This window comes from Protopterus annectens, chromosome 8.part0, assembly GCF_019279795.1.
Source record: "Protopterus annectens isolate FY-2018-M chromosome 8.part0, PAN1.0, whole genome shotgun sequence".
NCBI lineage: Eukaryota > Metazoa > Chordata > Ceratodontiformes > Protopteridae > Protopterus > Protopterus annectens.
Genome location: NC_056741.1, coordinates 1,628,026,873 through 1,628,049,390, shown reverse-complemented (window position 1 = coordinate 1,628,049,390; position 22,518 = coordinate 1,628,026,873). Strand labels below are relative to the sequence as shown.

General features: G+C 42.0%; 1 protein-coding gene across 1 annotated transcript in view; it reads left to right on the top strand.

Moving 5' to 3' along the window:
• The window catches only part of PIH1D2 (PIH1 domain containing 2), a 335,361-nt gene that overhangs the window by 77,300 nt on the left and 235,543 nt on the right, over positions 1-22,518 (top strand). Inside the window, exon 3 of the mRNA XM_044079474.1 lies at positions 20,796-20,919. Within this exon, the coding sequence (XP_043935409.1) occupies positions 20,796-20,919 (124 nt within the window). The remainder of the gene's footprint in view (positions 1-20,795; positions 20,920-22,518) is intronic.

Sequence of the window (22,518 nt, the reverse complement as noted above, 5' to 3'; positions counted from 1 at the left end):
TTGGACCCAAGGTGAAAGACACCTTACCCGCTGTGAGCAAGAGGGAAAAACGCTATCTGCCGTAGGGGCCCGTTATTCCACTCCTTCGGCCTTACCCCAAGGCCAAAGGAGGGGGAAAATGTGGTTCAAAATCTAAGTTTTTCTCCCAACAGCAGGAAGATTCCCGCCCAGAGGCAGAGGGCGGGAAATTTTTCAGGAGACGCCGTCCCAGAGGCTGCAGAGGGCCCCGCAATTCTGGAGACCGGAGTCCTTTCGTGGCTCTTCAGCCTCCCACACGACATGAGGATTGCCCGGCTGTGCTGCTCGAGCCAGTCGGGTGTCGCTTTTGCCAAGCACCTAAAAGCCTGGGAGTCAATCACTCAGGACAGATGGGTGCTTCGATCATTGCCGAGGTTACACCATCCCATTCAAAGACTCACCCCTCCGTCCAAAAGAATCCCGGTCCCACCACCTACTGAAAGGTCAATAGCAGCCGCAGAAGCTTTAAAGATGCTAGAAAAAGGAGTCATCCAACCCGTCCCCACAGACCAGATCGGATCAGGAAATTACTCCAGGTTCTATTTAGTGCCAAATAAGACAGAGTACCTGAGACCAATATTGGATCTCAGCAGACTGAACTAATCCGTCACGAAATCCAGATTCGAATGGTCACGTTACAATCCATTCTCCCGTTGTTGGAGAAGGATGTTTGGATGTGCTCCATAGACCTCAAGGACTTATTATCACATACCGATACATCAGGCGTCCAGAAGGTATCTGCCTTCAGCCTGGGAGTCAGTCATTACCAATTTTGTGCTCTGCCCTTTGGTCTCACCACAGCCCCCAGGGTGTTCACCAAGTGTTTGGCAGTAGTGACGGCTCACCTGAGAAGTCTTGGATTCCAAGTGTTTCCCTATCTCGACGACTGGCTCCTGACTGCCACCACCAGTCATCTACTAATGTACAACCTCAAAGCCACCATCTTCCTGGGTGTTTTCCTAGGGATTACATTCAATTGGTCAAAGTCTGTCTTGCTGCCCACTCAACGATAAAGTTTATAGGAGCAGAGATAGACTCAAGATTGATGCGTCTTTCTTCCTGCGAAGGATCCGAACTTTACAGGGCCAAGTTCAAGCTCTGATCTCGAGATCCAAAGCCCCAGCCAGGATGGTCCTACAGGTTTTAGGCTCAATGTCTGCCACGGTTCTTTTAGTTCCTCTAGCAAGATTACATGAGGATTCTTCAGTGGCTCTTGTCAACTCAATGGTCCTTTCAGGATCTTCCCCTCAATCATCACATCATGATTACGGACATATGCAAAGGGACCTTCGCTGGTGGCTTCAGACATCCAACTTGGATCAGGAAAACCCTTTGTTCTCCCTCCGTGGTTACCCTGACGACAGATGCCTCCCAGATAGGGTGGGGGGGGCATTGTCTGGGCAGGCTAGTTCAGGGCTCTTGGCTTCCGGAAGAAGCTCCTCTCCACATCAACGTGTTGGAGATGAGGGCTGTACTTCTGTCCCTACAGGCCTTACACAAGTTTCTTCCTCAGGGCATCATCGCCATCCACACAGACAACATGTCGGTGGTTTGGTATCTGAACAAACAAGGAGGGACCAGATCGTATCCCCTTTGCAGAGAGGCCATGAGAGTGTGGGAATGGGCTGTAGCTACCAACCGCTTCTTGGTAGCGACCCACATCCCGGGAAAGTCAAATGTATTGGCGGACAAATTAAGCAGGACAATTCTCTCTCCTCACGAATGGTCTCTAAACCGCAGTAGCAGCCCAGGTTTTCAAGAGATGGGGACGCTGCTGCACTCCTATTTGCAACTGCACAAAACACCAAGTGGCGAAGGTTCTTCTCCTTGATTCCACATCAGGAAGTACCAGCCATGGATGCTCTAGCACAACCTTGGCCAACAGGGCTACTTTATGCCTTTCCTCCAATTCCACTCCTTCCCAAAGTTATTCAAAAGCTTCTCAACTAGGGTCTTCAATGATTCTGATTGCCCCATACTGGCCTCGTCAGATATGGTTTCCTTACCTGAAAAAGCATGCAGTGGACGCATCCGTGGACCTTTGACCTGATCCCGGATTTGCTAATCCATCAGTCGGGACATTGGCATCAGTCCCTTCAATCTCTGAAATTGACAGCTTGGCTCCTCCACTTCCAACCTTAGTTAGAAGTCGACACTAGACCCGAAGTAGTTCACATTTTATCTTCGCCCACAAACCCACCACTAACAAATTGTACCTCAGTAAGTGGAAGAGGTTTGCTATCTGGCTCAACTCAAGGGCTTAGACCCTATCACTGCTCCTGTCCCAGAGGTTTTGAAATTCTTAACATCCCTGTTTAATCAGGATCTTCTGTCTCAACTATTAAAGTTCAACTAGCTGCTATCTCTAAATTCCATGAATCCACGGATCCTCCTTTGATGAGCAACAGACTATGCAAAACGCTCATTAAAGGTGCGAGTCTGTTAAGACCACCAGTTTTTCATCCTGCACCTCCGTGGGATCTTGATTTGGTACTTCGCATTAACATCTCCCCTTTTGAACCGCTGCTACATGCAATTAAAATATCTGTCTTGGAAAACGGCATTCTTAGTGGCTATTACTTCTGCAAGAAGAGTCTCAGAGCTTCAAGCCCTGTCTATTAAACCACCGTGCTTGATTTTCCACAAGGATAGAGTATCACTTAGGCCTAATCCATCCTTTGTCCCAAAGGTCTGCTCTAGTTTCTGTCTTCAACAATCTCTAGAACTACCAGTTTTCTTTCCAAAATTCTCTAATGAAGCAGAATACACTCTCCATAAATTGGATGTTCACAGGCAATTACGCTTCTATTTAGACAGGACTCAGCAACTTCGTAAGTCAGACCAGTTGTTTGTGTCCTTCTCAGATAATAAATTGGGCCAAACCATCAAAAAGCTACAATCTCAAAATGGATCAGAGATTGCATAACTCAGGCCTAATCTTCTTCTAATAAACATCTTACATCATCTATCAAAGCTCATTCTACCAGAGCTATGGCTACTTCTATAGCCTTTCATTCCAAGCTCGCTATTTCGAAATTTGTGCTGCGGCTACTTGGTCCAACCCGCACACTTTCATTTCCCACTACAAATTGATGTGGCATCTAAAGGACGAGCATCATTTGGTTCCACGGTACTCAGGAGTGTTTTCCAGTGAGCCACCCAGGATTCAGGTGCTAGGACGCTGTCCCATCATTCAGAATGTAGGCGAGATAGATCACATAACATCTTTTAGTTATGTACTCACCATAACTTCAGATGTTTGGGATCCATCTCACATTCCTGATACCCACCCTCCTTCCCCTGCCTTGCAGATCAGAAGAGATTGAACGGTTTTGAGTTCAACTGTTTTTATCTTGTTTCATCTGACGATGTTATATAAGCAGGGTATGCGTGTGCATGTATGCGGACAAACTAGATCTGGGGGACTGGTAGTGGTGCATCCTGGGATATAGTAAGCTCAGCCAATAAGAGACTTCGCTCTTTGGCATAAGCGTGCCGAGTCGGAGCCGAGGGATCGGCTCCGAACCCATCATTCAGAATGTAGGCGAGATGGATCCCAAACATCTGAAGTTATGGTGAGTACATAACTAAAAGTTTACCTTTACATGTGCGTATTGCACAAGGGTGAACAGCAATTTTCCGAAAGGTAGTTTGCAAAGTTTGCAAACGCCAAACGGAAAAAGGTTTGAATGTGCAATGAGCGAATGCCAAATGAGATTCGCTCATTGCACATTCGACATACTGGGGCAGATTGCACTGTAGTGGGGATCGGAAAATGGTTCCTTTCCCCACTGTAGTGCTATCTCAGAGTTAGAATAATAAAATAGGGGGGGCACAGCCCCCCACATGGGGGGGGGTGCAGGCCCTGCATTACACTTTATCTAATTTTTTTTTCCACATTAATTTTCGAAAATCAGCGAATCAGCTTGTCGATTTGCTGATTTTCGAACATATACAACTGTCACTGTTGTATGTTTCGTGGTTACGATTCACTCATATGAGCAATCGCACCACTGTGTTTTGCTATTATGAAGGTAAACCTCACATACATTTAATCTTGAGGGACGCATGCTTTGCCCTGTTACTACATTCCTAAAAACATACCCAGGATGTATATTAGTCCTATGAGTAGCATGGTTTCCAAAATAACCTAGTGCTAAAAGACATGTCTAAATTTCTGACCACATTAATGTCTAGAAACTTAATACTGTTTCTAGAAAACTTTAGTGTGAATTTTAAGAATGAGGAAGTTTCATGCAATTTTTTAAGTTATTTATTTTTATTTAACATTTGTTGACCAGAAAGTCTGACTAGGACAGAGCCTATTTTCAGTGGAGGCCCAGGGAAAAGTGATCCAGACACATGTCTTTTGAAATGTGGAAGGAAACCGGAGTACCTGGAGGAAACTCACACATATGCAGGGAGGACATACAGACTCTGCACAGAAGACACCCCAGCCAAGAATCGAACTGGAGAACCTCTTACCGTAAAGTGACAACATTAACCGCTGCACCACTGTGCCACACCTTTGGTCTGGTGCAAAAATTGACTTGTATGGCTTTGTAAAATAATTTATAAAGCCATACAAGTCAGCTTCAGTACCAGACTAAAGGAAGAATATGTTGCAGATAAAGTGGTGATAAAAGTTTACATGATTTTGATATATTGCTAATGTAAAAACATACTTTTCCTTCCATTGAGCAAGGACCATATCGGCGTAGCTACTGGCGCAAGGTGTACCCATAGCTACACCCGATTTCTTCAAATAATACTCTCCTTCAAAAGCCAAGGCATTATTCTCTAGGACGACCTCTAGAAACTGGCATATAAGATTAATACATCCAATTAATTCCTTTACTTCAAAAGGTCCTTGCTAGTTACTGTCCCATGGATCAATTTTACTGAAATCTTTTATCATGACTTTGCTTCCATCTTGAATGTTCTCTCTTTCTGGCAATATTGGAGCCTTTTTCCATAAGTGGAATGCTTGCTCTCTGGCTATACCTTGGTATATTTCTTTGCAGGTCTTCCATCCATTGCTGATGCTTCGCTGCCTCCAACAATGGCCTCTCACTCTAGACATCCAGATCAAAAGGGAACTGTAGGGGCATATTCCTGCCTGTTATCACCTCGAATGGGGATATGCCCATTTTGTTATTGGGTGTGGATTTGATTCCCATCAGAATATTAGGTAAATGTTTACCCAATCATTTCCTTTTTCAATGTACATCTTTTTTAACCTGTCTTTTAAAGTTCTGTTCATTCTTTCCACTATCATTATATTAAGTATGAGTACAGTTGTCCAGTGTCTTGGTCTGTTTGCTATTTTAACACTTCTTATTACTTTCTTCTGTCTGAACACAATCTATTTCTTATGGAAAGGACAAGTGTAATTTTCCCTAGTCTATATTACCTCGTTATCTCTGTTCCAAAGAGTGTACTCAGTGTGTACTGCAACTTATAAATACTTTTCTGTCCAAATATTTGCTCTTTTTTATGTATAGGTTCACACTGTATGAACTGAAGTTTAAATTTTTACTTCGTTAATATGTTCTTCTGTATTAGGTTTTGTAGTAACTTTATTCAACTGTAACCATATTATAGGCAAAAACAAAACCACTGCACCAGATAAAGTTCAGACCAGGCTCCAAAAATATAATGCAAGAAATCCAAGCAGGCAAAGGACACACACAGCATAAAACCAAACAATTCATTTAGTAAGAAACATGTAAGCACTTTCCCGTAGTACTCCTATACTTCATTAGACATAAAATTCTGTCACAAGCCTAAACATTTTAAACACTGTTAAACCAATTACTGCTAGCAGCCTTTTTCCCTTCAATTAAAACTTAGTGGAAACCAAGTGATTTAAAGTAACCTAACACTTTAGCAAAATAAGTACATTTTTAATATGTTCCAACCATAACTTGTGTAATAGATTTCAGATATAGTAAGGATATAGTAGTATAGTAGAGTAAATTTACTATGAATGGTTTTACTATTTATAACTATAGTGCTGTGAATCTGGAAGAAGAACATTTTAGTTTATCTAAGGGATTGAAGTACATACCTATGAGGAAAGGTGATATAGCTAAAACTCTTTTAGAAGTCAAAATGTTTTTGAGAAAAATAAACTTAGGTTTGCTGCTACCTTATGACCATAACTTTACCCCCACACAATTTCTAAGAAAAAGTATAGTTAATCCACCGCTTAACCCTCAATTAAAGAACTTCGAGAGAACAGTTGAGAGGGAAATTAGAAAAAGTTTTGAACATGTGAATTTCAGAGATAACAATGGAAAAAGAAAAGAAAGTGTTATTCAAACTAAGGAATGATAGGCAAATTAGAGTGATGAAGCTGGATAAGGGTGGGGGTATGGTTTTGATGGATGGTTTACTATATGAAGGAAAAATGAATAATATACTAAAGGATTCATCTAAATATGTTATAGTATCGCAAAATGAGATCAATACAGGCTATAGTAAAATAGATGTAGCCCTTGATGACCTCTTGTTGGAGGGACTGATTGACCAAAAGGTGTTTAATTATTTGATGGTAGATAAGCCAAGAATTCCTTCTGTTTTCGGTATTCCGAAAACACATAAGAACAAGTTGGACACCCCCCCCTTAGATTAATTGTATCTGCGGATGGTTCCAAGACTCTACCCTTGGCCAAATATGTGGATGGCAATTTAAAAAAACTTTGGCTTAAGAGGAAAAATATTCTAAGATATTCCTGGGACCTACTTAGAGAAATTAATAACGAAAATTACAATGATGCGATTAATTTTATTACCATTGATGTAGTTGATCTCTTTACAAGCATTCCCCATGTAGAAGGCCTACAGCTTTTAGAGGAAATATTATTTGAGGACAACAAAATAAATTTAAATGAGAGGTTGGTGTGTTTAAGTTTGATGGAATTGGTTCTAAAATATAATTATTTGTATTCCAAAGGTGAATTTTACCATCAGACTAAAGGCATAACGATAGGGGTTGCCTGTGCCCCCACATACGCCAATCTCATTTTGGCTAAATGGGAAGAAAAGTATGTTTTCAACTCTATTTACAAGGACTCCTGGTATTTATACAAGCAGTTTTTGGATGATATATGTATCTTCTGGGTGGGTCAAGTTAACTTAATTAATTCATTTTTAGAAATTTTAAAGAACTCTCTGTCCTTCTTGGACTTTACTCATAATTTGTGTCACAATAGATTACAGTACTTAGATATTGAGTTTTACAGGAAGGACGGATGTTTTCATTCTAAAATTTTCAGGAAATCCACCTACTCTAACTCCTTTCTGCACTTTAATAGTGCCCATCCTTTTTACTATAAGAAGAATATAGTTAAAGGACAATTTATAAGAGCAAGTCGTATGACGTCAGAAGATACTGAATTTGAACTAGAATTGGTTTTCCTAGTTAATTTATTTAGTGCTAGGGGTTATCCTCTGGAAATGTTAATTGAAGTGAGGAAAGAGGTTAGTACAGGAAGAAAAGAAAAATTTAAACCCATCCTAGGAGAAAGGACAGGCATAAATAATCACAACAATGACCAGATTGTTAGCCATAATAACCATAATGGCACTTATGATTTTAATAAGGCTATGATTTTATGATTTTAATAAGGCTATGATTTTATAATAGAGTGCAAGTGCTAAAGTTACTAGGAGAATTATTGAAAATGAATGGAAAAAATTCATAGGATTCCCTGACCTTAAAGGTTTACCCCCAAAGATCTTAAATTTGTTCGCAAAAATTCTATGAATCTGAAGTGTCTGCTTGAGAACGGGGAACATAACACAAATAGACAGAAGGTAGGGACATATAAATGTGGACGTTGTGCCCAATCTAAGTATATTATTAATAGAGACGAAATTTTTCTGGCCAGTAGAAATAAAAAAATACATAGTAAAGGATACTTTAATTGTGAGTCAAACAGATTTGTTTATCTGGCTGTATGTGGATTCTGTGAATCCTTTTACATTGGTAAGACTGAGTGGAAGCTCAAGAAAAGAATCTATGAACATTTATATGATGTCCAAAATAAAAAAAGAAACAAATGCCCTATTTAAGAATACCTTGTAGTGTCCTCAAGTTAAACTCTCTTTTTTCGTACTAGAGGGAGTTACGAAAGAAATTAGGGGGGCCTTTGGGAAGAGAAAATTGAATACAAATATTTATGGTGGCAGCTAACTTTAGAAGCATCATCCCCTCCTGGTTTAAATGATAACCTTTCTATTACATCACCATTAAAAATGAGAGCTGCTAAGTTATAAGGTCTTCCATTTTTAAGTAGCTTTTTTAAGCAGTTATATTAGAGTGTTCAGATAATTTTTTATTTTTATTTTTATTCTTTGTTTCTACAGTATTTGATATAGGGTCCTTTTATAAATGAGTTTTAAAATGTTTTTATGAATTAGGTCATTATCATTCTTTGCCACTAGATGGAGTGATCACATTGCTTATGCATTTTATTGTATGTTAATTTATTTTTTGTACTTAGATATTTAATGTTTTATATTGAATTAATTTTAACATTAACTGAAAAAATGAATGTTCTCAAGTTTTAAATGTTTTTAATTGAATCTCACATTGAATGGACATACATTCTTCGAGTCTTTTTAATATGGTTATGTAGTTCACCTAATGTTTTTGGGCGGCCACAGTGGTGCAGTGGTTAGTATTATCGCTTCACAGCAAGAGGTTCTCCGGTTCGATCCTTGGCTGGGGTGCCTTCTGTACGGAGTCTGCATGTCCTCCCTGTGGTCGTGTGGGTTTCCTTCGGGTGCTCCGGTTTCCTCCCACATCCCAAAGATACGCAGTAGGTGGATTGGACACTCTAAATTGGCCCTAGATGTGAGTGCTTGTGTGTGTGTGCCTTCTGTGGAAGGTTGGGCGCTGGGCTGGCAACTCGACACTGTAAAACTCCACTGCCAATTATGAGCGGAGAGGTGATCCGCTGTGGCGACTCCTAACCGGGAAAAGCCGAAAGAAGAAGAAGAAGTTCACCTAATGTTTTTGAATGAATTCAATTAATTGAATATATAATTGTATATATATAAGGAAGTGAGTTCATTCCAGTTCCGCATCTGATGAAGTCATTTTTTCACGGATTGATGAAAAACGCTTGAAATTGTATGTTAGCGTTTTATGGAGTGATGTAACTGTTTCCTGCTGTTAAACTTGGTTCGTACTGGTTTGGAATCACCTGTCCTGGGCATTTTTTTTAGATTTCAGATATAATAAGTAAGACATATATTGCAGATATCTAAACAATATAATATGCATCATACATAAACCATTTCATCATGATGTTGCAAATATACTGATATTTTAGAAATTTAATGCAGAACTATGTCAACAAAAGCTGACCTAGTCCTGCCATCCACATAGTTAACTAAGTATATACCTTATATGAAGTTTACAATAAAAAACATGAGCTGCTACATGAACGCTCTTCAATCTATTAAGATGGTCAAAAAAACATAAACAAAAAAATCTATAAAAGTAAGTATAAGTAAAACCAAGCATCATAGCTAAATACTGCTGACATAAAAATATGTGTATATATAAAAACAGAAAATGTATGCATAAATAAATGAATAAATAATATTTAGGGAGTATGTATGTGTGTGTGTGTGTGTGTGTGTGTGTGTGTGTGTGTGTGTGTGTGTGTGTGTGTGTGTGTGTGTGTGTGTGTATGTATATATATATATATATATATATCAGCAGACACACCTATGGCCCATGGCCACTCCATATTGTTGAATGCAAAATTTTCCTTCAAACACGAATATATTATTAGCAAGCACCAATTCCATCAACATACATATAGTCTGTATGAGTCTGTTGTCAAAATCATTATGCCTTCGCAAGAAATCTCTCATATATTGTATGCCTACCTCATTTGGTATGCATGTAAATAACGAACATACATCCATAGTAACTAACATATCTGTAGCACACAATGGCAGCTTCTGTAACTTATCATATAGCATAGTAAGAAAATGATGTGAGTCTTTTAAAATAGTGGATGACTTCATTAATAAAGGATGTAGAGTTTTTTCTAAATAAATGGATATGGGCTCTGTGGCCCAACCTTGCCCTGCCACAGTTGGCCTATAGGGTGGGTCAGATAAAGATTTATGGATTTTAGGCAAGCCCTTTATAAGGGATATTAAAGGTTTCTCAACATATACCTAGAAGACAAACAGTCAAATAATTCACTATAAATATTATTTATAACTTTTTGTATCTCTGTAAGTTTAGTAAGTCTATATAAGTACTACTGTCTGACAGCATTAAAGTCATATTTTTTTATGTAATCTTTACGGCTGAGAATCACTGTAGCTTCCCCTTTATCAGATAGGGAAATAGTATTGTCCTGATTAACTTGTAACTCCTGTAGAGCAGAAAATTCACTGGATGTAAGGTTATAAAACCTATTACATGTATTTACTGGATCTTTATAGTACTGTAACAAATCTTGCTCACACATCTTTAAAAATGCTTCTATTAAAGGGTGAAAATCAGGACAAAATGCACAGCAGAATCAGAAAACATATAATTCAACATCGCATTACAACAAAACAACTTCAGATCCACCATTACATCATTAAAAGCACTACTAGCTGTAGGTATAAAAAAAGTGCTTTATCAAGGACTCGTAATTGAACATCAGTCAATGAAACACCTGATAAATTGTATACTAATTGTACTCTGTTTGCATGCCTGTTAGAAATACATTTTTTATAGTAGTATATAATAGTTTATATATAATAGTCTGCTTGTATATATGCACATACCCCTTGTATATTATTTATTTATTTATCCATACATATATTTTCTGTTTTTATTGTGTTTTTTATATATACACTTATTTTTATGTCATCAGTATTTAGCTATGATGCTTGGTTTCATTTATACTTATTTTTATATATTTTTTGTTTGTGTTTGTGTTTTGAACATCTTAATAGATTGAAGAGCGTTCATGTAGCAGCTCAAGTTTTTTATTGTAAACTTCATATAAGGTGTATACTTGGTTAACTATATGGATGGCAGGACTGTTTCAACTTTTGTTGACGTAGTTCTGCATTAAATTTTCTAAAATATCAGTATATTTGCAACAGCATGATGAAATGGTTTATGAATGATGCATATTCTTTTGTTTAGATATCTGCAATATATGCCTTATTTATTATATCTGAAATCTATTATATAAGTCGTGATTGAACATATTAAAAAATGTACTTATTTTGCTAAAGTGTTAGGTTACTTTAAATCACTTGGTTTCCACTAATTATTTAATTGGAGGGAAAAAGATTGCTAGCAGTGATTGGTTTAACAGTGTTTAAAATGTTTAGGCTTGTGATAGAATTTTATGTCTGATGAAGCGTAGGAATACTACGGAAAGCGCTTACATGTTTCTTACTAAATAAATTGTTTGATTTTATGCCGTGCATATCCTTTGCCTGCTTGGATTTCTTGTAACCATATTATGTAGTGGAGCTTTTCTCTTGGCCCATTGTGTCAGTTGGACTTTCCCAGTAAGCACATGTCAAGTAAATAAATAAAAATACAATTTATAACTCTAAAGTTATATGCAATAAAGACAGTTTTTAAGTAGCAGAAAAAAATGAGCGCAACAATTAGTGCTCAGGATTTATTTACCAGAACTCAAAACATAACATAATAAGAGCTCTTACAACAGAGTGGCAGTGCATGTGTACATAAAAAAATGTGGTGAAAAGGCATGATCAATAAATTACAGTTTTATAAAGGGAAGTTCTAAGCTATTCCAATGATGAAGGTTTAGTAGGTCAATTAGTGCTCAGGATTTATTTACCAGAACTCAAAACATAACATAATAAGAGCTCTTACAACAGAGTGGCAGTGCATGTGTACATAACAAAAATGTGGTGAAAAGGAGCGCTGGTTTCCCTTTACAAAGGGGGGGGGGGTTCCTTCTGATCCAGATAATTACCGGCTCATTAGTTCAATACATATGTTATAGTATTGGAAAGTCTGATCACAGCTCTGTTACAGAGGTAAGTCGGGGATCTTGACCTCACACACCATGATCAATAAATTACAGTTTTATAAAGGGAAGTTCTATTTTTGTATGCTTGGCAGCATTCTTTGAACAGCTATTCCAATGATGAAGGTTTAGTAGGTCACAGCATATATGAATACATTAAAAGCATTAAAACATTTACTGTTTTATGGTAACTTGACTTACACATCTATACTGTGGTCATCATTTGATCACTGTTGCAGTAGCCTTAGCTATATTTATGGACTACCATAGCTTATGCTGACTGGGAGGAGAAAGGATGATGGTCCATGACTCCAGGAGTCTGTGGAGAATGATCTTAGCAAGGTGTATGCTAGACTTGGGGAAGTAATCTAGTTTAGTAGCCGTAGCTATATGAGTAGACTATCACATATTATACTGACTGGGATGAGGAAGGATTAAGGCCAGGAGCAAAATCTGCTCTAGACCTGGAGAATGAATTTAGTTTGTAGTGCTTTGTAAAGGTATTCCCAGGGGATTAAGTTGCTGCTTATAGAATACTTCTAGAATCCAACCCTTTCCAAAATGCCACTGAAAAAGGCAAGGTCCTGGAAGAATGAGCCTTGACCCTGCCTGGAATTATTGTGTTGTGGTGGGTATAACAAAAGATAATAGCATGTGACAACCCTTTGGAGATAGTCTGTTTTGACACAGGTTGTCATTTTTTTCCTTCTTTCATAAGAAATGAATAACTGATCAAAATTTCTGAATGTTTTAGTTCTGTCAAGAAAATATCTGAGTTGTCTGTGGATATCAAAGAATGAAGAATCATTTCTTCTTCATCCTTAGGTTCTGGAAATAAAACAGAGAGATGAATAATTGCCTCAAAGTAAATTCAGATGTAACACTCTAGGTATAAAAGAATTAGTTCTCAAGGAAACCCTCTCTTTGTGGAAAATGAGATAATGTTGACTCACCATGAGAGCTTGCAACTCGGACATTCTTTTTTCTCATTTTCTTTCTATATGGTATTGGTTCAGAGTTCATAATTCATAGTCAAGTACTAGGTAGCATTCCTTGTGGGGCCATTTTAAGCCTAGTCAATTTTATCTCTGAAGATGGGAATCAACCCCTATACCTTGTGTATGTAATATAAACACCTTAAACGGTACACCGTGGCATGGGATTTGATATCAACTGTTGACACTTCTCTTGATTTGTGCCACTTTCATACCATCTTTGATAATCAAATCATGCTTGACTGTTACAAGTCTTCTCTCATGCAGTACAGCCATCTTTTTGGCTGGATACTTGTTTCTTCTTGCCTTCTTCCTGTCTCTTCCAAGTCTTCTTCACCTAATCATCTTCTGCTTACATTCTCCTTAAGTGCCATTGTATGTCACATATTTCTAGCAAGGTGCTAAAGTCACCTCTCCTGATATATATGTCTACACTGTCCAAAATGGAAAACTTGAACTTGTAAAAGCTGGGCATAAAAAACAAAAAACTGTTGCGTCTGTATAAAGTGTTATCAGTTTGTTGTTTCTTTAAGGAATTACAAAGTTCATAGATCCTTTGATATGGCCCCTCAACTATTTTGCCCACATAAAATGCTTCACACTTATCCCAGCAAAAAAGCAGACAGGTGTAGTGTTTGCTATTGTTTGATTATATCCATGAACCAGTGCAAATTGGGAATGCTTTATACTGACAGCTCTTTATGCCCTGATTTTAGGAAAATCAATAATTTAATTTTGGACTCTGTAGACTTGGTTGCAGGAAAAGGACTCTAGCAACTTGTTAGAAAATGTGGAATTGAATGTTAATTAAAATAAAAAGCTAATGTAGCTCCAGAAATGCATGCTGCTATCTCCATTAGGCATTTATTGAAGTTACACTGACAAAGATGACAAGGTGATAAATAAAAATTATAAATCTGAGACTTCTGTTTGAAAAAAAAAAAAAACATTTTGTACATTGGGATCTGAAGTAGGAGATTCATTTGTCTGCAACCTGTGGGTTATGGATCCGATATCGGATCCGAACCGGCATGGTTTACCAGCTATGGATCCAAGCTCTCAGCTCCTCCCCTCACCCATAATGCCCTGCTCTACCCTCATGACCTCAGATCTCGTTTGCCGCGCATGGTGACTGGATTGGTTTCTCAAGCTCTCAAGCTAAGTGCTAGTTTTAAGTGTTAAATTTCAAAATTTAAAAGTTTTTATTGATTTTTTGTGTGAAAGTGTAGGTTTCCCCTTTGATATATTTACTTTTTAGAGTTAATCTAAAAGTTATATCCCTCCTCGCTGTTAGCGTAGTGTGTGTGTGTTGGGCCTGTGAGTGTATTTTTTGTTGTTTAGTTACTTTTAGTTTTAGTAACTACTGTGTTAGATTGGGATGGCAGAACAACCCAAATCTATCTTTTCTAAATGCTCCGAGTGTGGCCATAAGCTTTCCCCAGCTGATGGCCACACTCGGTGTGTTAGATGCCTGGGGGTTGAACACCTCACATCTGGATGTTCCATTTGTGCAGGGTTCAACCCCAGGGCATTGAAGGAGTGGAGGTCCAAGCTTGTCCTGGCGGGCCTTTTACCGCCGGACTCGGCTCCGACCTCCGCTCCTTCGGGAGTAACCGTACCCACGGTTATTCCTTCTGCGGCACCCCCTCCTCCTCCTGGGACTCAACCTCCCGTTTCTGGTTCGGAGGAGAGGGATGCTAAGAAAAGGGACCAGAGGGAGAAGCACCATAAGCGGCGGGCCGAGACCTCTGTTTCGGCCCCACCAGCCAAGCGGGCTTCTCCCGGCCCGTTGTCGGCTCCATTGTCGGCTCGGTCTCCTCCTTCTCGGCTCCGGTCTCCAGTGTGTTTTTCACCGGGACCTGAGGAGGAGGAGACCCGATCTCCGTCGAGGCTATCGAGGAGGCACTCCAGGCCTACCTTGGTGGCCTCGTCGAGATCCACGTATAGCCTTTCGGATGCTGATCTGGACAGGATGATGAGAAGGTTCATCCAGGCCCAGATGCAGATGGGAGTGCTCTTGCCCCCCCCCCTCTGGGGGGGAGCTCAACACCCTTTTTCAAACCGATTGCTCCTTCTCCGACCCGCTATCCGGGTTTGGAGCAGCTGGAGCCGAGCAGCCGGGCCGGGTGGGTCGGTGCCGATAGTACTTTGTGCTTCGGATCCGACCCTGCCCTCGAGTGCATCGGATCCGACCTCTCGGAGCCTGGATCCGAGCCTCGGATCCGGGGGGATCAGTGCTCCTTCGGCGCCGTCTGTGTCGGAGCGCACTGTCGCCGGATCCGGCGCTTGGCGCCGGCTCGATCCACTCTTCGGATCCGAGGGGGAGCCGATTGTCGGATCCTTTGGTCGAGGTCGGCTCCCCTTCGGCGTTTGATGTAGTGGAGAGGGCCCTGTTGAGGGTCTCCGGACCCCCGGCACTTGTTTCGGCTCCGTCCCGCTCTCCCTCTGCACTGGGCCAGGCTTCCACCATCCGGCCCTTGGGACAGCCTGCTTCTGTGCCCCAAACTGCTCCAATGGAACAGGTTGCTGCTTGCGAGGAGTCCTCTGACAGCCCCCCAGAGGATGTTCCTCACAAGCATACGTGCAAAAGGAGGCACATTGACTCCCCGAGTCTCTCACGGAAGACACGGACTTGGAGGAAGGCTCCCCACGGTCACCCCCCGAGGATGTCTCATTTGGGGACATCATGGAAATGCTCCGTATAAGGGGGGGGTGGTCTGCCCCCAAGTCTTCCTCGGACGAGTCCGTGTTCTTGGAGGCATTTGAAGCGGGCCCGTCTACCTCTTGGGTGTCCCTCCTGCCGACACCCTGGTGGACCTCATTACCACCAGGGCGTGGAAGGAACCGGACACCGTGGAGCCAATTCCTAAGAGGCCCGATAGGATCCTCAGCCCACCGTCCGACCGTGCCCATTGGAGTAAGGGGCCTCCGGTAGATGCCATGTTGACGGCAGCCACCAAGAGGGAACTTGCTCAGGAGAGTCCCTCAGTCCATCCCCCGAGCAAGGAGTCTCGGATGATGGACCGCTTGGGGAAGCGGATGTTTAGTTCAGCGCCCTTCTCGGTAAGGGCGCTGAACTACCTGGCACACGTCATTAGGATGCAGCGAGATCTCATTAAAGAATACGCTGCATCTCCCCCAGAGTCCATGTCGGAGGAGGACAGGGTGCTGCACTCCACCTGCATGGCCACTCTTAGATCAGTTACTAATACCTCTCGGCTACTCTCCCACGCCACGGAAGGCGCCGCTAGAGCCGCAGGGGCAGGCCTAGTCACTAGACGTCAGGCCTGGCTCCGTCACTGCGATTTTTCTGAGCCCTTCAAAGCATCGTTTGTGAACGCCCCCTTTGATGGTTCTGCCCTCTTTGGCAAAACCGTTCGCGAAACCTTGACCCAGAGCGAGAAGGACGGGAAGACGCTGTCTGCCGTCGGAATCTGCTTCTCTGCACCCCAGAGGCCCTACTCTAGGAACCAAAAGGGTCAGAAGAAGATGTGGTTCCGGAAGTCGCAGCAGTCCCAGCCTGCTCCGGACAACCAGTCCTTCCGTGGCAGAGGAGGACGGAGGACGCCGCCCTAGAGGCAGAGGGGCTCCCAGAAACTTCGGGTCCAGAGAACCTTTCTCTGAACGGCCCGCGCAACCCTGAGGGGTTGCCCGGCTGCTCCACTCTGGAGGCAGTCTGGGGGCGTTCGGGGCACCTAGCGGCATGGGAGTCCATAACATCAGACCGCTGGGTTCTCCAAATCATATCCAGAGGATACCGCATCCCTTTCCTTCACTTTCCAAAGTTGAAGTCCCTCCCAGACGTTCCACCCGGTCAACGGGAGGCCGCTTTGGCAGAAATTGGCCATCTGCTAAAGAAAAGAGCCATCCAGCCCGTCCCCCCAGACCAGATCGGATCAGGGTTCTACTCCAGGTTCTTTTTAGTGCCAAAAAAGACGTGGGAGCCAAGACCAATTCTGACCTTTCTCTCTTGAATCTGGCAGTCCCCAAGGAAAAATTCCGAATGGTCACTCTGCAATCTATTCTCCCCCTTCTGGGAGAAAATCACTGGATGTGCTCTATAGACCTCAAAGATGCGTACTACCACATCCTGATGGACAGGCGCTCCAGGAGGTTCCTCCGCTTCCGGCTGGGAGCCAGTCACTACCAGTTCCGGGTCCTTCCCTTTGGTCTCACCACAGCCCCAGGGTGTTCACCAAAGTATTAGCAGTGATAGCGGCCCACCTGAGGCTTCAGGGGTGCAGGTCTTTCCCTACCTGGACGACTGGCTTCTTACCGCCCCAACAAGGCATCTACTATTATTGGCGAGACTCCTTTCTCCATCTTGCTCCCTTTCTGGGCATTACAATAAATACAAAGAAATCCAACCTGGCGCCCACACAGCTCTTAGATTTTATAGGGGCCAGGCTAGACACAAGGAGTTTACGAGCCTTCCTCACTGCGGACAGAGTTCAAAATCTGCAGCTCCAGGTGCGGGCCATTCTCCACTCAAGTTCTGTTCTGGCGGAGTTGGTCCTGAGGGCTCTAGGGTCCATGGCGTCTGCTATAGCACTTCTCCCTCTTGCCAGGCTCAATATGCGCATCCTCCAGTGGACTCTCTTAGTACAGTGGTCATACCTTGCTCTCCCTATGCATCATCCCATTGCGATCAGCAAGGCTTGCAAGCGGTCCCTCCTGTGGTGGCTTCACTCTCCAGATCTCCACGGAGGCCGCCCATTTTGTGCTTCTCCCCCCCTCGCCACGGTGACCACGGACGCCTCCCGCCTCGGGTGGGGGGGCATTTTGCGGGCCGGACCGTCCAAGGCACGTGGAACGATACAGAGACCTTACTGCATATCAACGTTCTAGAGATGAGAGCAGTGCTCTTAGCGTTGCTAGCACTTCAGGACTTTCTTCCCTTGGGAACAATTGAGATTCAATTGGAAAACATGTCTGTGGTCTGGTACATCAACAAGCAAGGGGAACAAGGTCTTACCCCTTTGTCGAGAAGCCATGAGAGTTTGGGAATGGGCAATCTCCACCAACCGCTTTCTAATAGCAACGCACATTCCGGTCGGTCCAACATCCTGGCGGACAAGCTCAGTCGCACCATTCTGACCCCTTACGAGTGGTCTCTCAATTTTCAAGTAGCGAACGCATATTCGCACGGTGGGGAACTCCTTCATGCGATCTTTTGCCTCTCCCTCAAACACCAAGTGCGACAGTTTTTCGCTCTGATACCCTCCAGGAGGTTCTCCAAGAGACGCTCTGGTGCATGCTTGGCCACCCGGTCTTCTTTACGCTTATCCACCCTTGCCTCTGATGCTCCAAGTTCTTCAGAAAGCCTCTCGGGTGGGTTGCAGAATGATTCTCATTGCTCCGTTTGGCCTCGACAGATCTGGTTCCCCTTTCTAAGGTCTCACTCGGTGAATCCTCCTTGGATTCTAGATCCCATTCGGATCTGATATCCCATCCATCCTGCATACCTCCTCCGAACCTGGACAACCTGAAGCTGACCGCTTGGCTGCTCCAGTTCCACTCTTGATCAGGACTCCCGGTATTTCGTCACCTGTTAAGGCAATACTGGTGGCAGCTCATAAACCGTCCACTAGGAAAGTCTACCGCAGCAAGTGGAAACGGTTTTCTTTGTGGGCGGAGCGGCAAGGCCTGAATCCCTTCACGGTTCCTCTCCCTTAGTGCTTGACTTTCTAACCACTCTTTTTAACGATGGTGCCAGCAGTTCCACAGTCAAAGTACAACTGGCGGCAATTTCTCATTATCACATTGGCCATGACTCTAATCCTCTTATGTCAGCCAAGTTGTGTAAAATTTTCCTTAAAGGTACTTTTCTTCTCAGGCCCCTGTAAAACAAGCGGTTCCTCCTTGGGACCTCTCTTTGGTTCTCCAGGCCTTGACCCCCCCTTCGAACCAGCGGCTACGGTGGATCTCAAATTCTTGTCTTACAAGACAGCCTTTTTGGTAGCCATTACATTGGCCAAGAGAGTTTCAGAGCTTCAAGCATTATCAGCTAAACCTTCTTACTTGGTATTTCATCCGGACCGTGTTTACCTCAGGACCAACCCGTCCTTTCTTCCTAAAGTTGCTTCTGAAGCAAACATTAATCAGTCCATTAACCTCCCTGTTTTCTTCCCCAAATATGAAAACAAAGGTGAATACAAGCTTCACTCATTAGATGTTCACAGGCAACTTAGATTTTATCTAAACAGAACGGCTGGTCATAGGCAATCCGACCAGTTGTTTATTTCCTTTGCTAAATTTAATTTGGGCAAGCCAATTTCTAAAGTTTCTCTGTCTCGCTGGATTTCACAGTGCATCTTATTGGCTTATCAAGCTTTAGGAAGGCCCGCACCGGAGGGTGTACATGCCCATTCAACCCGGTCAGTATCTACCTCGGCAGCCTTCAAGGCTAGGATTCCTCTAGATGATATTTGTGCAGCAGCCACGTGGGCTTCATCTCATACTTTTATTTCCCACTATAAGTTGGATCTTGCATCTAGGGTAGAGCATCATTTGGCTCAGCGGTGCTCCGGAATATCCTTCCATGATGGCCGCCCAAGATTCAGGTAGCTGGGGACTCTGTCCCACAGGTTGCAGACAAATGAATCTCCTACTTCAGATTTAGAAGTTATGTACTCACCATAACGTTCCATCTGAGTAGGTGTATTCATTTGTCTGCAACCATCCCGCCCTCCTATCCCCCTGGCCTTTCAGTTTCCTGCATATTATCTGTTACCCTTTTCAGGGTGTTTTTGCTGTTGGCAAACTCGATCTGAGGTCATGAGGGTAGAGCAGGGCATTATGGGTGAGGGGAGGAGCTGAGAGCTTGGATCCATAGCTGGTAAACCATGCCGGTTCGGATCCGATATCGGATCCATAACCCACAGGTTGCAGACAAATGAATACACCTACTCAGATGGAACGTTATGGTGAGTACATAACTTCTAATTTTTTAACTTTATTACACACTTTTTTTACTTATTTTAATGGTTTACTGTTGTACATTGTGACATTGTACCAACTGATTTACATGTAATAAAATTTGTTTTCTGTATCATTAATATTGTATATAGACTAAAGATATCTTTGAGTAAAGACAAGAGAGTAAGCATACGTTTTATTTCCTGTTGATGTTTTTTTCAGTAAAAGTTAGGTTTCATGATGTTTTGTTTGTGTTCTTCCATTAGACCTTGTAGCTTCAAATTCTGATCTAGGGCATGCTTACTTTTTTTCTATTATAAGGTGCCCTCCAAAAAGCTTGAATACTCATACCGTGAAGACAAGGACACTTCTGTCATTTTCTGTTATTGTGAGTCTTTCACACTGTTGTACTTTCTTTGTCCATGCCTTTTGCTTCGTTATATTCCTTAAAGGGTTTGCATTTCTCTAAATTTTAGTGGCGTCTCTAAGAACTGTTTTTTTCCATTATTTGTATTTGCATATTTGTTTCACATAAAAGTTTTTTGCTACCATGATGTTCATTCTGATATTTTACCACTGATCTTGTACTCCAGCCATACCCATTTACTAAAGGTTTCTTGAGATACTCATTCTGTTTTTGAAAATTTATGTATTTTATAACTTGAATGACAGGCTAGTATAATACTCTTTAGAAATATTTGTATAAGTGGTCCTCCCATTAAGTGTAGAGGATAAAAAGAAATAATTTTGGTAATGAAATGTTCTATTAAGATATGTAATTTCTAAATCAAATGCAGTTATTTCTATTTTTTATTTATAGAAGCCTAAAGAAGATGTACTATTTATCAATTTGTGCAGCTGGAAGAGAGTCCCAGCACCTCAGTCAAATTCAGAGCCAGTTCCCCTTGGTGGTGGAAAAATGGAAAAAATGCTGAATGGACCAGGTACTAAAATGTTTCTGTAAAAGGAATAACCCGGCCTGTCTAAAAGTTTGTGTTTATACCTATTGTCATCCTTTCTTATGCAGATTTTTTTCATCTTCTGTAATAGTGGCTATTGCTGTCAGTAAGGAAGATGTTTTGTTTTGTAACAATGGCTAGTGCTATCGGTAAGAGAAACAGACAAAGCTTTTCCATGTTCTGATTAGTACAACAGCAGTGTTTTACAGAAGGGTGCAAAGGTATACTTGAATGTGTAAATGAGTAAGTTAATACACCTGTTAGGGGAAAAACAGACATGCCCCCAAACAAGGGAAACAGACACAATGTGTTTGCTTGTAAATAAACTCTGGCAAGGTGTAAAGCATTTTTTGGAATATCTTAGGGACTTAAGCCACCAAGAAGTGCCCATATCCACTGGAATCTTGCATTTTTAGAGGACTTTCATAGTCACTGCATATAAAAGAACAGTGTAAAGTGTTTAAGGTCTGATGTAAACATAGCATGACCTCAAGTACAAAGCCTGAGAGATCCCTTAATGTTTATATGTCCTTAAGGGTGATACAGAACAGGTGAGCACCTCCACCAGTCATAGGTTCATAGGTAGGTACTAGGCTATCTGCCCAAAGGCATTTATAAGCCTAGCCAGAATGTGTTGGCTTTCACCACCCCCTTAGATTAGTTCCCTGTACCTCTGCCCAGCAGAGCCACTGAAGTGATCCCCGGGGTAAACTTTCTGTTTCCCATCCACTCTTCAAGGTTTCTCTTGAAGAGTGTTAATGAGCTCTGCCTAATGTAGATTGGAATCTTGTTTCAAAGCATGGGAAGTCTCTGGGACAGGAATCTATCCCTCCAGCATGCCCTATTTATTGTTGTGGTGAGGTTTAGATCCCTAGAGCATGTGGCACGAGGGTATAAGGTTTTCTTTAGGTGGAGCATGTCCATCAATTCTGAGTTGGACGTGGCCTTGTATGTCAGGCAGAGATCATCTCTGAGTAGGCGGTGTGCAACCGAGTACAGCTGGAGGTTCTTCAGTCGAGCTGCATAGGGCATCTGTTTGTGGCCAGTGATCCTCTTGGCGAGGTACTTCTGTGGTCTTTCCAGCTGTTGCAGGTGTCTTCATGATCATTGGGTATTGTTAAATAAATACAAAAAAAAAATAGCCTACTGTTGTTTTCTGCATCCGGTATTTTGATTATGTTGGTATTGCATACGCCTATTCATGTAAGCATGAAATTCATAGATTCAACACTGTTAGTTCAAAGCTAAATAGATGTAATCCAATATGAGTAAATTTGGAAGATGGAGTTTAGGAAATACTGAAATCACACCGTGCAAATAGTTGTTTTGGGGATATACTTCGTACATAGGGCTGTACCCACCATACTTCCTCTGCTTAATATTTCTAACTGCAAAGCTGCAAAACGTCAGAGAAAAGTAAAATGCTTTAATTGAAAGTGTTTTTAGCTGTCTCCAAGGGTTTGCAAACTCATGATGGCATAATTAAGTCAGGAATGTGGAGAGGTCCAAGATGTAAGTTGGGATGCTTGTTACCATGCAAAATATAGTTGTTGTGCAGATATGTAAAGGCTGCCAGCCTAGCTA